This window comes from Oryzias melastigma, linkage group LG12, assembly GCF_002922805.2.
Source record: "Oryzias melastigma strain HK-1 linkage group LG12, ASM292280v2, whole genome shotgun sequence".
NCBI lineage: Eukaryota > Metazoa > Chordata > Actinopteri > Beloniformes > Adrianichthyidae > Oryzias > Oryzias melastigma.
The window spans coordinates 11,868,701-11,880,688 of record NC_050523.1 but is presented as its reverse complement, the minus strand read 5'-3'; the positions used below and the strand labels follow the sequence as shown (position 1 = coordinate 11,880,688).

Below are 11,988 nucleotides of genomic sequence, written 5' to 3'. Positions count from 1 at the left end.
CACTCATTATTGTTTTTATGAATATATAACAAATAACACATTTTGTATGGTTTGAAAGAGCGTCTACAGGCGTTGTGTCTTTAGAGGGAGTCTTAAACCAGCAGCTGAGTTAAGATCATTGGATGATTATTAAGATAAAGACCTTTTTGGGACTTTCTGTAAGGCAGATTAAGGGAGATTTTCTCTTTTTTGGTTAAGCTTTACTCACACCAAATGCCTACATGGTATTAATTGGGAAAATCCTGTAGCAAATGTTTCTAGTACAATTCCAGAATTCTGCATTTTTATAAGCACCCTGTGCGCTGTTCCCTTCAGTTATTTTAATTATTTCCTGCAGAAATAGATTCTTTAAAAGCTGTAGGGATTATGGCCTCTTATTTTGGTAAAATCTGTACACTAATGCTAAGTAATTGCAGATAAGCTAACAAACGATATTAAGCTTTACTCACATATTTTAATAAAAAAATACTTTAAATTCCCTCTTACAAATTTTGCATTTTATGCAAAAAAAATAGAGCAGCATCTGCTTGGCTTATGCAGTCTGTCACTTCAAATGAGCAGCTTTCATCCAACCAACTCCACGGACATCTGGCATTTGAAGCAAAAAACCTTGAAATCCACCTGTTGAGTTTCTCCTCATGCTAGCAAAACTCTCACACAGTCTTGCATATTACTCGCAGGCTCATTAGCGGCTTTAAAAATGATGCTTGGATCTGTTTTATGTGAGAAAAAGAAAAAAAAATTCTCTGGGGATGGTGAGTTGTCTTTGCTAGGTAAACATTAATAACTTAAAAGCGCTATTGAGTTTTTAAATGTGGTCTTAGGCTGTCGATCAGGAGGTTAAGCAAAGGCTTACTGTAGGGTTTATTATTCAGCTGGAGCTGGTGCCGCTTGAGATTCCCCAGAAGAAATTAGATAAAGGTTCTGGATAAAATACATTTCTACACTATTCCTGCAAAAACATCTTTAATCCATTCAACATTTAGCTGGTTGTTTGTCTGGCAATATCATTTAGAGGAGTCAAAGTTAGCATAAATAAACACTGTGTAGAATCTTACCTTGTTTCAATCATTGTAACTTTTAATGTTTGCACCTATAACCGCTGTCATTAAGACACTGATTATTTTTTGTGTGATTAATTAATTGTGATCTGTAATTAATTAATCTAATTTATCTATTTTAGCAAGTGCTGTTAACTTACTAATTGGTGTAAAATTCCTAATTATGAAGTATTTTAAATTAAATTAATCAAAATACAACTAAAAAATTGGTGTTATGAACTTTTTTTTATTATTAGACACAAAAATTAGCTAAATGCAGTTAAAAACATGCTAAAAATGTCTCTAATAGATTAATCAAATTGCTACAAATATTTTAGCAAATGCTTTTAACCTTATATTTAGTGTGAAAATACTAATATCAAGAAATTTGAGTTTAAACTCATGGTATTTAGGCACTGTGAAAGATTAAAATACAACTAAAGAAGGGGTTTTGTTTCTTTTTATTATTATTATTTGACGCAAAAATAATTTTCTTGCGATAAAAAACATGCTACAAATCTTTGTAATTTATCTAATTGCTACAAATAATCTAACAAACATTTTCAACCCAATATCTGGTGTAAAAAAACTAATTTAGAGGTATTTTCATTTATGACAATTTATGACAATTTGACACCCCTTACGTGAATATGTACAGAAGCTGAAAACGATTTTCTTTTATGCCGATTTTCTACGAATCTACTATCTTGTTATCACGAGAACATTTTCAGGATAATGCGATAGTAGATCTAAATATCCCAAGTCAACACACATTTCATTATGTCGTTATAACAAAGAATATACTTTTTTCATTTTTCTACAAACCACAAAACGAAACTAATTTTGTGAGAAAATGTCAAACACCAGAAGAACCGATTGATTTATACTTGATTATTTTAATTGTGGTGTAACTCAGGCGGAGATTTTGCTGATGTTTTCGGCCATAAACATCATCCATATCAGTCATTGTCATTTGAGGAAAAGGTTGGCCTGACTACAGCTGTTCGGTTCAGTGTTCCTGTGGCTGATGTCAACTTCATGGGTTACCAGATGAGGGAATAGGCCGTGTACGCGGGTACAGAATGATGCATGAGAGATGCATTCTACTCAGGCCTTCGTCTGTTATATCACGATATATTTCTCAAGATAATGAGATAGTGGATGTTATCTAGAGAAAACGGACAAACAAGAAAAAAAAGCAAAGTAGGTCGTTTGCAGCTTCCATACAGATTCTTTTAGAAGTAGGAAGCAAATATGTAATTTATATTCCCCACAATGCTTTAAGGTTCTCAGAATGTTTTGTCTAAAGGGCACTGGTCATTCTTAAAGTATACAGCTGCTTACTCTCATATTTTTAGATGAGTTTCCCTGGATTCAGTCCAAATTAAATTAATTTTTTGTTGGTTTTTGGCTAATTTTTAATCTTAATAACAGCAGAGAGCAGTTCAGGCGTTATTTACCTGACAGGGATTTTGTTTTCAGAACTTCACCAACAGCTGCAATGTAGCACAGAGCTGTAATCATACTTTAAAAAATAAATAAACTGTCTTTTTCTGATTGTTTTCCTAACAAAGAATTAAATGTATTTATTGAGTAAGGACATAAATAAATCATAGACATACTTTTTTAAGTAGTCCCATACCCATATCATAAACCTTTTAGCAGTTTGCAGCATTTATCCTTAGCTGCCAGCATTGCATATTTCACACAGACAATCCGATCTTTCCAACGAAAACTAATATCAAGGACATTTTCTCTCTCAGAAATCACAGATTTATCCTTTGCTGATTTACATATTTCCTCTGACCTGCTTAACTCTGTTTGTTGGTCCTCTCATCATAACAGAATGAGTGAGCTGCTTGGTTGCATGAGCTTTGGTCTTCGCTCCCTAACAGATGCAGACAAGGTAAGTTTGGAGATTTTGAAGGCATTTGGCAAACTGTGTACTTTTTTTTTTATTCTGTGAGCTTGCCTCTGTGTGTTTTGGATCCATTAGACCATAAATTTCGGAGTTTAATTCAGTGTGAATGAATTCCAGTGACCTTAATAGTTTGGAGGAAACACTTTCGGGTTACCAGTGTTACAGAGCCACACTATTGCCTCAAGATATTAGAGTGGAACACAGTTTGAATCACTGAGTGTCTGCAGTGAATAGGAATATTGCACACACATTATGTTAACCTTTTGGAATATATCAGTTTAAGTTTTTTTGGTGTTTATACAGTAAAAAATCATGATATTATTTAATAATTCCAGTCCAATTTCCACTAAATGTTTAACCTTTTCTTTTGTTTTTACATTTTTTTATAATAAATTGGAAAAAAGTATTCACCTACTCAGCCAAGTAATTACATTTAAGTGGTCCAAATCATTCACCTGGGAATTCTGCAAATGTTTTGAAAAAATAGGCTTCTCTTAGAACCTCAAGGAATTCTGACATGTTTCTGGAGTTTTTAACTTTCATTTTCAATTCCAATTTCAATTTTTTAAACGTTGCTAATATTTATAATTACTACAAACGATTATTTTAATTGTCGACTAACCACCGATTATTTTTTCCGATTAGTGGATGTAAAGCACACATCTTAGTCATTATCTTTAAACTAATTAAAATAAAGACAATTGAGAGGATAGTTTATTTAACCTTTAATGAATCGTGCTGCCTCTGTTCTTCATTAGTTTCTGTTATTAAAGCAAGATTAATTTAAAAAAGTTTGGCATCTGAAATGAGGAACTATTTTTCACAAAAGATAAAGTTTTGGTCTCGCTGACTTAAATATAAAAAAGTGCATTTTGTGGTGCTGAACGCTCACAACTTTGTTCAATTTTACTACACTCTGACTCCATATCCTATAAAGTAATAACTAATCAGCAACTCATCATAATTACTTCTTTCTGCAAGACCAATCTTCAAAGCATGACAATGGATTACTAAATGAACTAACCACTACACCACCACACAGCCCAATCAAGCAAACTGTAATCAACAAACATCACAAAAAACCTACAGTATTTTAAAAGTTGAGAACTTCAAAACTTTATTGTAGAATTTTTAAAATTTAAACGGTAAGCAGACAACCAAAAATATTCAGACTTTCTTTCTGCTTGCTTCCTTTAACATTTATGTCAATTAATATTTAATTAGCTTAGTATGCTAATAAAGGAGATTTAGCTTTGAGTCACAGGAAGAGTGTCTCTTTATCCTCTTTGCTGCATCCGTTGTTCTCTACAGCTCATTTTCCATGCACCCTTTTGCACAGTCCAACCCCTCTCCTCTGTCTCGTTGCATTTCAGAACGCAGTCTTGTTCATGAGTGCGCCGCGTTATTTTGGTAACCGGTTTACTCGCCTGTCATATCTCATCTGCTGTTTGCACCTGTTTGCCACTTTGTGCTCCTCACTTTTCTTTGTTATTCCAAGTGTTTGCTTTTTTATTCTTTTTTTCTTTGTCCTCCATCTTCCTAACAGCTTTTTTTTGTCTCCCACCCCTTGGCCACATGTGCAGGGTAATATTGAACAATAGTAAAAGATCCCTCCCTTACTTTCAGGACACATGCCCTTTCCTCCCTCCCCCAGTCTTCTAGACTAGTTCACTCCTCTTTTCTTCCACATGCCCCACAGCCTGGAGAAATCTATCCACTAAGATGCTTTTAAAAATGGAAAATTATTATAACATCACAATACTAAGCAAAAAAGAACAGAGAGTTGTGTGTATCCACTGTGTGTGTGTACAGTGATAAATTTATGAGATAAATGTTTTGGCATAATTTGATAGTTTTGTGATGTTGGAACATGCTGCAATTAAAAAACGTATAAACAACATCTGGCTCATTAGACGGGGTTGCAGAAACAGGGCATCAACTGCTGTGGAGAGAAACAAATGGCAAAAAATGACAAGCAATCGCAAAATATAACATAGTCTTGAGGACTGCTAGACATTAGGTTACGAATGGAAACAATGTAGATGGATCAAAGGCAAATTGAAGAATTGCAGAGAAAGATTACACATACAATGTAGATACATTTCAGAACAAAATATAGTTTCAAAGTTAATTAAAAAAAACAAGAAATCAACAACTTAATAATAATGGATTCGATTTTTATGTGCTTTTCCAGACAGTTAAAGCGCTCACAATGTGTATCCATTATTCATTCACTCCTCATTCATACTTGGTGATGCTACTGATTTAGCCACAACTGCCCCGGGGCAGACTGACAGAGGTGTTGCCCCTCTGTACAACACTGGGGCATTCATACGCATTTACACACCAGTGGGGTCACACTTGAAGACAGGAAGGGTGAAGTGTCTTGCCCAAGGACATAACAACAGTTGACTTAAGACCAGAATAAAACCAGAGTATCAAATTATTCAAAAATGAAAGACAACGAAGACAAAAACAGTGTGTTAGACAGTTTGAAGTTTCTGCCTTTTGTACATTTTTTATAAATGAACTTGTTTCTCTGTGTGTGCCTGTTCTATAGGAGGTTCACGGGTGGTACTACTTGCTCGGGGAAGAACTGGGAAGAAGGAAACATTTGAAAGTGCCTGAACAACACATACACACTCTAGGTATGTTAACATAGTCATAGGTGAAGTTGAAACACTAGTATTCTAAACAATTTAGTTCAGTTTTGATAATCTTATATCCTTCTAAACTTGCTTATTCCCTTTTTGGGGTCATGGGGTTGCTGGAGCCTATTCCAGCTATTGTTTGGTAAAAGTGATGCCAGTCTGTGAAGTATATTTTTTTGCATGAGCAGAACACACACAGAGAGGACCCAGTCAGAACCACTAAACCACAGGGCAGCCCCACTTTTTAATCATCCAAAGTTAAAATGAAGACATTTTTTTCATTTTTTTACAATCTGTGTGGTCTGATCAATGACAATGTTTTATTACTCCTACGAGTAGTTAGTCTTAACACAAATAACCATAATCACAGTTCTGAGAATTAGGAAAAAACCCAAGGTGGAGGTTCAATTACAACATTTAGAACTATGGGGTAAAATAATGGCTGAATGTTTACCACCCATTAAACAATAAGCCACCACAAACATTTCATAAAACAAAACAGGCCTTTTATTTGTGTCTTGTACCCTGCAGGCAATTCCGGAAAATACATTTTATGTATGTGTAATGTTGCTTTGGCTTAATATTTTATTCGTTATTATAAAAGTGTTGGGGATTATGATCACACAAATGCTAATTGTTGCTCCCATGGTACTTGTTGTATATCCTTGTGTTTTATTAAATTTTAGTTGAATTAAACATTTTACCAAGTAATTAAATCTCAGATTAGATCCACAAAAATTAGTGGTTTTTTTTACGTTTTATAAAAAATGTTGCATAAATGGAACCAGGACTATTGTGTGAATCAAACTGGTGATTTTAATTTTGACTAATTAAAATGTAGTTTATTCTCAGAAATATGAATTAAACTTGAAAGCTAAATGAATGAGCAGCAATTTAAAATAAAAAAACAGTGAAATGTGAGGATCTACATAGAAAGAATGGAGCTTAAAGTGTTTGATTGTAGATTAGGCCTGAATAAAATGTCAAATGTCAAATGTTCTATAGGGTTTTGGCTGTAAAGCTTTAACGGTCCTCAGATTGTGAGGCGGGGCGACTGGAAGCGAGGGATTAAGAGAAGGGCAGAACAAGAGATTGGGACAGCGAATAAGGTATAAAACAGAGAGTGGAGAGGAGGGAGGACGGGAGGGAGGGAGGGAGCTGTCTGGATGAAACCCTAGCACGTCACAGTTGCCACAGAGAGAGAAAGAATGAGCCGGAGCTCTCCCAAACCATCCGCTGCTGGAGAGGATCTCCTCTTTACACAACCACACACACACTTCACACACAGACATATTTTTGGGGGAAATCTATTTCTTTCTTCTAACCATCTTTGAGAGCTCCTTCTTTTCCTACTTCAGGTATGTTTCTGTTTGTAGTTGCTGTTTGTCTCTGTATGTCACCGGCTTTTGTGAGTCAGCCTAAATTCAGTCTAGATAATGATAGTTCCATGTTTGTGTCATGCCCACAACTATTTATTTATGAAGTAGGATTTTGCAAAGCTAAGCTGAAATTGACAGCGTTTGTAGACATGGAGGATTTTAGGGATTCTTTATTTTAATGTTCTCTCCTGTCATTCCGCTTGTTAGCAGTTTTCTTTCTATAATATTTTCTCCCTAAATATTATTTAAAATGTATTATTATTTATTTATTTTTGCTACACAAACTGTGGACCCTTAGTGGAGCTCAGTTTACACATTGACTGGATTATAGATCGGCTGGCATCATGTTGACCCTGTGACACACAAATATTCCCTTTTGTGCCCTACACACCTCCAATGACCTTTCCTTATTCACATTTCCACTCTCTGGGAAGACAGACACATCATAGAGCATTAGCTAAACTCATCCCAATTTACACTTCTTGGCTGAACTGGGCTAATGTGTTTCATGCAACTTTAAAATCCGTTTTATGCTCCTGTGGATGGAAATGGGGCAGAGATAGCAGATTGTAAAAGAGTCAGCCAGGAGGAAATGTTTGCAAAGGCTGCACAAGGAGACCCTGAGTTTTTAGTCTGAGATTAAAAAGTCAGGAAGTTCTCTTAACTGTTAAGTCTGATGGGGCAGGGAAAGAGCAACTCAAGAAGTTAGTTATATGCATTTTTTACCACTTTGAGACAAAAGCAAAAGTTTATGTTGGCAGTATTAATGAATGTAGACTGTTTTCATCTTTCCCAGTGGCAATCCTGCTCCACTACTGTCTGATCTAATCCGTGTGCGTATGTGTGTCAGTGGAGGATGCATACTCATCCATGCACTTGGATGTTGCCAGCTGGCAGAATATAGGCCATGGTGGGGCAGCAGCAGTGTGTACTAACATGGAAATGTCCAAAATCTATGTCTTTTTTTGGTACCCAAACCTCTCCTAAATATAGATTTTTTTTAGTAGCTATAAGGAGACTTTAAATAGACTTTAGGGCTCACTTATCTTCTTACCACGCTTTTGTTACACTCTGATTTTATTTGATTTCTTTTTGTGCTCCTCTCATATCACTTATTCACAGCAACCACTTTGTGTTTTTCCTTCTGTTTTATGCCTGGGGCTGTGGCAAAATTTAAAAGCCCTGTAATGAACCAACATCTGCTAGTAACCATGGACCAGCATTAACACCTGACAAGGCCCTGATGTTAAAAATGTTTTAGCTTGAAACAAAAACATAACACACAGATGGCTAATTAATATTTTGTTTATTTAGTTTTGCACTTGATACTGCAATAGCTATGCATACTGAGGCTTTAAAGTTAGATTGGAGCTGCTTGGTTTTATTGATTTATTGTGTAATTTAAATTAGGGACATTTGAGACTAGATGAAAAGTATATTAGTCTAGAGATTGCTTCTCTAGTTGGTAATTTTATTACATTTTCAAGCAAACGTTTTCATTACTAAAAGCGAGATTCCCACATTGCTCAGGATCGCTCCTTGTAAATCACTGCAGATATTACGTTACCCAATTTATAATGAAAAGTAAGAGTTCTAGAAATGGTCAAATTGCTTGAATCAAATAATTTAATTCCACAATTAAATTTACTATTGAATAAACTACATATAATATATATGTATATATATTACCATTTCAGGTTTCTGCTTCTTTTCATATTGACTTTATCTACAAAATATATGAAAATATGGCTTTTGACATTTATAAATACAAGAAGATGCATTGCTGTTCCCAAAAGATGCAAATTTGTTATTTTTTGGGAATAAAAAACGTGTGTGTTTACAAAGCTAATGTCATGATGACCAGTGCATAGTTTTTGCATAATAATTTAAATTCAATAATTTACATGATGCAACATGAATCTAAATGAATGCTTCCTATATACAGTAGTTTCCTGTAAAGCTGAAGTACATTTATCAATAAACTTCTTTAAATATTTTCCAATATTTGTGCAAGAACACTGGCTAAACCGTTATTTAGAAAAAAAAAGCTATTTGTAAAAGTGTTACTTGGAAAATAAATGTGTTTGCAACTAAATTACAAATTAAAACTGATATACACCAGTAACAAAAAGTTAACAAAAGTTTGGTACTGGTTGAGTAATAACAAAATATTTAAAATTTCCTAAAAAAAATGGTGTTCATCTGTCATATAGTCTCTTCTGGTTTGGGCAGCATGAATGATGTCATCAGTGTTTACTACGGTATCACAACCTTAACACAATCACTCCTTGGTCAACTGTAACTATTAGATCAGTCATCTTATGTTTATGTATATAAACTTTATGTGATTTGTGACAACAATCACCATCATTTGAATGCTTTCAAGGCCCAAAAGATGCATCTGTAGAGTAGGCAAATGCTTAAAAAAACATAAAACAGCACTTTCATTCATGGTTTATTCATGCTTTCTCCCAGGTAAGCAGTTTGCTTTTTATGCGCCCTTTTAGTCATTGTGTAATTTACAATTTTTTTTTGTTTCCTTATTTGTAACGCTTTTTTAGCACACCCTTAACCAAAAAGGCATTTCATCATTACAGATGTACTCTCGTATTTATCACATTCCTTCTTTTTAAATTACATCTAGGAAGCTGTAGCTGGAGAAAGTCATTTGCCAAATCAATTCATGCTCAAGTCTAGCGTTTGATCTGCAATAAAGTGCTCACCAGCAGTGCTCTCAGTGGATCAGTGTGTCTGGCTAATCCCTCAATCAGAGATATATGTGCCAGGTCAGAGCTTGTGCAGCGCAGGTCAAGTCTCTGGTGGCAGAATGATGATTAACTGCAAAGTCTACAGCTTCTTTACAAATTATTCTGCATTATGTTGACAAAATGGCAAAAGAAATGACTGCTGGTGCTGAAGTATGTCTTTAATGTGCATACTATCATTAAAGTCTACAGATATTTGGAAGAAAATCAAATTATGACTGAAATGTTGCTTAATCCTGACTATGTTCTAACTCAAAAACACTTGATAAAAGTTCAGTTTTCTAAATGAGAGCAGTGGGTTCTTCAACTTCTCTGTTCATTTCAGTGTAATTTGCTACAGACAGAATGTCCTCTTGGATGCTTCAGGCTTTACGCCGCGGCCACAAAACCTATCCGCTCAGTTTTGACAGCTAATTACCCCGTAGGACTGTAATAAAAAGGCTGCCATCTTAACTTTGCTTAACATGAGTTGAAAGACTGAAATAGAAAGCTTGTGCGTGAATGGCAGCTGAACAATATTTTCTGACATAAACAAGACAAGGAAATTAGAGTTGATTTTTCCATGTACTTTTTGTACATAGGAATACAACCAAAAAGTGTCAGTTTGAGTTGTACATTGTGACACAACCCTCCTAGTGTTATACTGAGTGTAGTAAGTTGTCTTTCTGAGAAAGAACAATAAATGAACTGTTTGGCTTTAAATGTTTTTAGTTTCTTCACAATAAAAGATTATAAAAGCAATATTATTTATATAAAATGTATTGTTATGAATTATATGCTACAAATTCTGTCTCTTAATTAAAATAAAAAAAGGTTAAATTAATAGAACTTCCTGATAGACGTTGGTCAGCATTTTTTTCCCCCTCTGTACAGGAGACAAGTGACCCACAGTGACATGTACGTGTGTGTGTTTTCAACCATGCCTAATGCACTTCTCTCCAACAAGCTTATGATGTGGGTCACGTGATCTGTGTGTGCATGAAGGCTAAAATAGCAGAACACCCACTGGGGTTGTGCTTGAAAACAGTGTCATACACACATTTGTTTCATATTCTCCGATGGGGGGAAAAAGGGGGGATCCAGATGCTCCATATTACTGCATACAAACATCGCCAAGCTTTTCCAGATGGTTTCCCCTGGAATCAGTAGATTAGGTTGTACGTCAAATGATTAACAAATATTGGACATGAAGATGGGGGAGGGGGTTGTATTTGTTTATACTAAAGTTGTACTAGTAAATATGGGCTTTGAATAAATGTGTGTTTAGGTCTGTTATCATATCGGTTGATGCTTTTGTGAGGATGTGTAGGTCAGACAAGCCATGCTTGTGATGCTTGTTCTAAAGGGCAACTTTGACCTCAGGCCTGCATCCACTTGATCTGAGGTGAAGCATTTGACCCTGTCATACTCTCACAGCTCTCTGCTGCTGCTTTTTTAGACGTTCCCTTTCAACTATGAGCATGCAGAACACAAAATGAATGCAATAATTAAAAAATATATATATTTTACTTTTTAAAAAAATTAGATATAAAGTGTTCCCTCGCATATTTGCGTTTCTTTATTTGCGGTTTAATGTATTTGCATATATATATATATTTTTTTTGTCATGTGACTCTTCCGGTCAGCATAAACACTTCAACAACTCAAGATACTTGAATGGATTTTTTGCATCTGAAGGAGGTGATGCAGTGAGGGGGAGTGCCCGTCGGCTACCCCTCTCCCCTCTCCATGCCCCTGCATCGAGAAATGGCATCAGTTGACTCAGAAGCAGCCAAAAAAAATCTGGATATCCTATCACGGGGATAGTTATCATCTGGAGCAGTTATTTATTATTTGAAGAAGGAGTAATTGCACACACTTTTAAGGCACAGAGAGACAGAGTGACATTTTTCATCTGCATCATTAAGTATAAAGTAAAAAAAAAAGAAAGAAAGAAAAATGATTAATTTGCTGAAAACTATCCATTCTGTTCAGTTTATAGTCCCTTCATGCAGTAATTATAATAAATTCAGTTAGGATTATTTAACCAAGTGTTTCTATTCATCTTTAGGGATACAGAAAAAAGTGTTTTTTAGAGAAAATGTCATATCTTTGAATTTCCCTAGAGATATGTTTATCTTTCCACCAGAAATTACAGTATTGTAATTTGTAGATATAACTGTTAACATCTGGTAGTTCCTCTTTCTCTATAGATTGATTTACCTAAAAACATGTTAAAGAGATTGTCTCTTA

General features: G+C 35.0%; 1 protein-coding gene across 2 annotated transcripts in view; it reads left to right on the top strand.

Annotated features, from left to right (window-relative positions):
* The window catches only part of rgs3a (regulator of G protein signaling 3a), a 126,372-nt gene that overhangs the window by 15,365 nt on the left and 99,019 nt on the right, over positions 1 to 11,988 (top strand). The window contains exons 6-7 of one of the 2 annotated variants that reach the window (XM_036214430.1): positions 2,886 to 2,946; positions 5,522 to 5,609. In XM_036214430.1, coding sequence (XP_036070323.1) covers positions 2,886 to 2,946; positions 5,522 to 5,609 — 149 coding nt within the window. Of the gene's footprint in view, positions 1 to 2,885; positions 2,947 to 5,521; positions 5,610 to 6,642; positions 6,971 to 11,988 lie in introns of those variants that run through there. The other variant, XM_036214432.1, reaches the window with a different exon arrangement.